At 35.5% G+C, this 5396-nt stretch overlaps 2 protein-coding genes across 2 annotated transcripts; both read left to right on the top strand.

The window, feature by feature from the left end:
• Positions 1-2386: 2386 nt before the first annotated feature.
• LOC137938223 (MDIS1-interacting receptor like kinase 2-like) lies at positions 2387-2935 on the top strand. Its single transcript, XM_068783216.1, has 3 exons — positions 2387-2390; positions 2501-2575; positions 2643-2935. Exons 1-3 carry the CDS (start codon positions 2387-2389, stop codon positions 2933-2935), a joined length of 372 nt encoding a protein of 123 aa, XP_068639317.1.
• A 567-nt stretch (positions 2936-3502) lies between these two features.
• On the top strand, positions 3503-5066 carry LOC137938224 (polygalacturonase inhibitor 2-like). The gene is made up of 5 exons (XM_068783217.1): positions 3503-3765; positions 3917-3991; positions 4079-4229; positions 4323-4615; positions 4913-5066. The coding sequence occupies exons 1-5, from the start codon at positions 3503-3505 to the stop codon at positions 5064-5066; spliced, it is 936 nt and encodes a 311-aa protein (XP_068639318.1).
• The last annotated feature ends 330 nt before the right edge of the window (positions 5067-5396 follow it).

Genomic DNA, 5396 nt, shown 5'->3' on the forward strand with positions numbered 1-5396 from the left:
AATTGGTTGCATAGGTAAGAAAATAGACTTACATATATTTCTTTTTATATATAATTCTTAATATAAAGTCTCATTCTTGATAGCATAAAACACCTCGAAAGTTGAAGCTTTTTGCTGCTGCTCCAACCTTTTTCAATCTGACCTTCACTGCTTCAAATATCGATTTATTTTTGTAGATAAATCCGATTGAAAATTGGTTGAATATGTAAGAGAATAGATTTATAGATCTATATTTTAATATATATCCATATAAAGTCTTATTCTTGATAGAATAAAATACCTTGGAAGTTGAAACTTTCTGTTGCTACTTGAACTTCTTTTTCAATCTGACCTTTGCTCATTCAAATATATATTTCTCTTTGTAGTTAACTCCGATTAGAAAAAAAACATTTTTACTTAGAAATTAGACTCAAATATCTTTCCTTCAATATATATTTTACAATATGAAAATCTCAGTATAGAGGTGAAAAACACAATGCAAACTACGGGTGTAGGGACTGAAAAAATGACTACGAACCTAGACTTAGGGTTTAGGGTTTAGAGAAAAGGATCTCATTATCTCTGTGGGTTGACCAAATCAACTCATAGAACCTGCTTTGACACCATGTTGAAGTTATAGAAAAGAGAAATACTTCATTGACTTCATTAACTTATTATAATCAGAGTACATGAATCTCTATTTATAATAGAGGAAGGTATTAGAGTCCAATTACAATAAAATTACCTTTGTCCTAATTACACCCAAACTCTAACACTTAAGGATAAACCTTAGCATAATTAAATACTTCAATATAAATAGAAGACAAACATAACTCAAACTAGAAATCTTCTATGACGTGACCATAAGATAAAGATGCCAGCTCGTGATTATCTTTGTGAGTCCTTGTTGATCTTCCAACCAGCTTTTGGTTATCTTTGTGAGTCCTTCTTGATCTTCCAACTTATGTGATATGGATGGCAACTCATGGTAATTATGGTGGGTCCTACTTCTTATGTGCTTGGGCCTTCCTTGGTCTTGTGGCCCATCTATAATACTCTTAGATATGTGAGTCTTCCTTGGTTGTGTGACCCATCTTATCATACTCTTAGATATGTGGGCCTTCCTTGGTCGTGTGGGCGGGAGCCCATCTTCCAACACTTTCTTATCATCATTATCATGAAATAAATAAAAAATGCAATCCCTTGTGTTTACTTCATTTACCATTTGGACACCTATTTAATGTACTCAATGCATCCATAATTAAAGAAGTGAAGCATTAGAGAGAGGGATTTATAGGCTTATTTATTTATTTGATGACTGGATTGTTCTATCAACTACATGCAATCACTTCCTTTCTGTTCCTTTTAGACTATTCAGCCTTTAACTTTTCAAGTCGACATCGCTTTGGGTGAAGTAGAAAGGCGGAGACAGTAGAGTGTGTAACATGTTCTCTAACACAGAAATCTGATTTGGTTGAACCTCATTTTCTGAAATAGAACCACCTATGTACAAACTATAAAGAGATGAAAGGAGAATGAAGCAGCAGGGGAATAGAGTTAGTGTCGAAGACATGGGGGAGACTTCAATTGTGAATTCGTTTGTTGGGTTTCTTTTGCCCTAATCTTATGCAAGGGGATCAGTTCTTCGCAAGTGGTTTGCTTCGATGTGGAGAAAGAGGCACTTACCAAGTTCAGAAGCAAGCTCATTGATCCATCCAATCTTCTTGGCTCCTGGGATGATACTCCAGATTGTTGCAAATGGAAGGGCGTTACATGCCACATCGAAATAGGGTACGTGATCCAACTTCATCTTCATGTCCCTTATGGTTCACCATTCTCTGTGCTGGATAATTGTAGTGATGGTGCTTACGGAGGAAGTTTGACCGACTAGATCGATGTTGCATTGTTGCAACTAAAACATCTCCGATACCATGACTTGAGTGGTGTTAGGAATTAAACACCCTAATTCAAAAATAACGAGAGTAATAATAAAAACGCAGAAGAAGAAAAAAACAAGCACGAGAACAAAACAAAATTTATACAGGTTCGCCTCAAGGTGAGACTATATCACACCACTAAAGTAATCCACTATGAAGGTGAAATAGTTTACAAGAGAAACCGCATACACTTAAAAGTGTTTTTTCTCTAACCTCTCTCGGCTTCAACTAATGATCTTACTCCGGGTGATGATAGCCTAATTATGGTGCCTCCAGATATAAAGAGAAAATTAGGGTAACCGGATTACAAGTGTGAAATCCAAAAACTACCCTTAATAAAACATCAGTCAATATATCATGGTTCTGGCAGGGCTCCACCCCAAAACCCCTAGGGAGGGGGGGCTCCCCACCCCCCTTCCAACCTCCACAGTGACCTTATCATGAAGGTCGACCTATACCGACTCAGCGTAATGCGTTAATTAGGCTCCTCACCTTAACAAGTGGGAACTCTTTCTATAGAGTTAAAATTCTGGATTTTCTCATTTACTTAAAGGAGTTGACGTGTTTGAACTTGTTGCATGTAGGATTCAGCGGGAAAATTCCTTTCGATCTTGAAAATGTTTCTTATCTTGAGTTTTTGGATGTTGCTTCCAACATAGGTCCAAAAGATAAATAGGCCATCTCTGAAGCACCAAGAGATAAATTATGTCAACCTTTCCATGGTAGGTTCTCGCTGGTTTCATGTAATTAACTCATTTTCTTCCCTACAAATACTCGATATGCAGAGAGCTTCTCTTTCAAGTTTTCCCCTGACGCCCTCATTTCTCAATCTTACACAACTAAATTATTTGGATCGTAGTTCTAATGATTTCTATGGTAATATTTCTTCAGAGTTTGTAGTGATGCTTCACCTGGAGGAGCTCTATTTGTGGTATAATTATAACCTTAGAGTAAATTGCTCAAATCTATTCAGTGGGAATTGGAAGAATATTAAGGCGATGGAACTAAAAGGGGGTTGAGCTATATGGAGAAATCTCAGAGTCTACCGGTAATATGACCTCTCTTACTAGTCATTAATTTGGAGTCCTAGGAGGTAATTGAACCACAAAGGTCTTTGTAAGCCAAATAGAACACTTACACAACCTACAAACTTTGTACTTAGACGGTTTTGAAGATTTGATTGTGCCAAAGCTTGATTGATTATGCTTCTTAACAAATCTAAGCCATATACCTCATGGACAGTTCCTACATGCTTGGGAGAACTCTCGTCTCTGGAAGTTTTTACAATTGAAAATAGTTTGTTGCAAGGTGTTGTACTTGAAAAACATTTTCGAAATCTGAACAACCTAACCACCCTAGACTTGTCATTAAAATCACTAGAGTTTCATCTTCCTATAGATTGGGTTCCTCCATTTCAAGTTCAATATCTCCATCTTGGATCTTGTCATCTTCGCCCACAATTTCCTCTATGGCTTCAAACTAAAAAAAAAAACTCACTTACCTAGATCTCTCCCAAACATCTGTTGGTAATATACCCATCGTGGTTTTGCAACATCACTTCTCAACTTTATTTTTTGAACCTCAATATGAGCAATATTTCAGGTTCACCTCCATACATTACACTTTCTACTAATTCATATACATATATTGACCTGAGCTACAACAAGTTCACAGGTCCCACACCTTTTCTCACAAACCTTGTCTATTTTCTTGATATCTCATACAATCAATTTTCTGGGGTTATTCCTCTTCTATTTGGTAAGATGAAGGGATTGGAAATTCTTAATCTTTCCCATAACAATCTCACTAGAGGCGTGCCCCAACCTTGGCTAACTATGGATCTCTCAAGGTGCTTGATTTGATGGCAAACCATTTATATATCCCATGGTCTTCCATTCAATTTATGAATATACAAAGCTTGCACCTTGAGAAGAATACATTATCATGCGAATTTCCTTCATTTTTGAAAAATTGTATAATTTGAAAACTCTGGACCTTAGTGGGAATGAATTCAGTGGAAGCCTTCCAAGTTGGATTGGAGTATGGTTGTCCCACCCTCTAATACTCCAACAGAGGTCCAACATGTTTACATGAACTATCCCGAAAATATAAAATTTGGGTTATTTGCAAGTCTTTGATGTGTAACATAATCCGCTGACAAGAGCCATTCCCAGAAGTATAACAAATTTCTTTGCCTTGAGAACCAATCGTGTTACAAACAATAAACTTGTCTATAGGGGAACCTATTACAAAGAAAGGGTTGATGTGTCGATGAATGGGTTTGCGTATGAATACACTACCAATCTTGCATTGGTTATTACTTTAGATCTTTCATACAAAAATTTGTTAGGAACAAGCCCAAAAGAAGTTGGAGACCTTATTGGTTTGATTTCTTTGAACTTGTAGAAAAATCAATTTTTCGGGAAGCTCCCACTGAGCATTGGAAGGCTGAAGCAATTGATAAATCTAGATTTGTTAAGAAACTATCTTTCGAGGTCGATTTATGTGGGTAATGACAGTCTTTATGGATATCCATTGAGAAAAGAATGTAAAAGTAATGGGAGGGATCAAATTCCGGTCCAACCTTTTGGTGATGAAGAGTTTGAAGACGGGTCTAAAATGAGATGGATCTATGCTGACATTGTTCCTGGATTTGCATTTGGCTTCGAAACTCTGTTTGGAATTTTACTATTCAAAAGGTCTTGAAGAATTATGTATTTTCAATTTGTAGATGGTTTGCATGATTGGTTTTGTTGGAAATAGACATAATATTGTCTAAGCTGAAAAAAATTCATGGGATATGGCTTTTTTTTTCTTTTCTTTGTAACTCATCACTTTTCAAATGAAAATGTCATTCAATAATTTCTTTCCCATAATAATTTAGTAGGGCTTTTCAAAATACAGTAGCATTCTTTTTTTTAATTAAAATATTAGTAAAAATTTCAAAGGATAAAAGGTAATAATGTATGTCTTCTTTTGTATCGAAATAATGATAGCTATAAATATTGTTCTTCTTCTAATAGTAGAGAATTCAACAACCCAAAAGTGAGTTTATTGCCAATGGAGCCTAAGGGAAGAAGGAATACCAAGAAAAGTGAAGATACAACACCCACGAGAGCATATGGTGATATTCCAGGGAAGAAAGATTGAGTTTTTATAATTAAAATTTATGTAATTATAAGACGAGTCCATGGCCACATAGTTCATGCCAGTTATGAAAATCAATAATGAATTAAAAGGAAGATTTTGAATGCTCTATTATAAACATGGATCAGACTAATCAATTGGCCCATGAGATGTTGTTGAATGTTTTATTATAAAATCGGTATTAGATAGGTCAATTGAATGTGGTTCAACCATGCCATGTGCATTGACCAAGTCAGTTTTTTAGTAAAGGTTTGCAACTAAAACCTAAATTAATTAATTACATAATTAAATATAACACTACAAGAAAAAGTGCTTTCACTTTCTTCGGTAGAA

Source organism: Aristolochia californica, unplaced genomic scaffold, assembly GCF_029961685.1.
Source record: "Aristolochia californica isolate CCGP_79_NKW_82.1479 unplaced genomic scaffold, dmAriCali1.0.hap1 SCAF_8, whole genome shotgun sequence".
In the NCBI taxonomy this organism is placed as follows: Eukaryota; Viridiplantae; Streptophyta; class Magnoliopsida; order Piperales; family Aristolochiaceae; genus Aristolochia; species Aristolochia californica.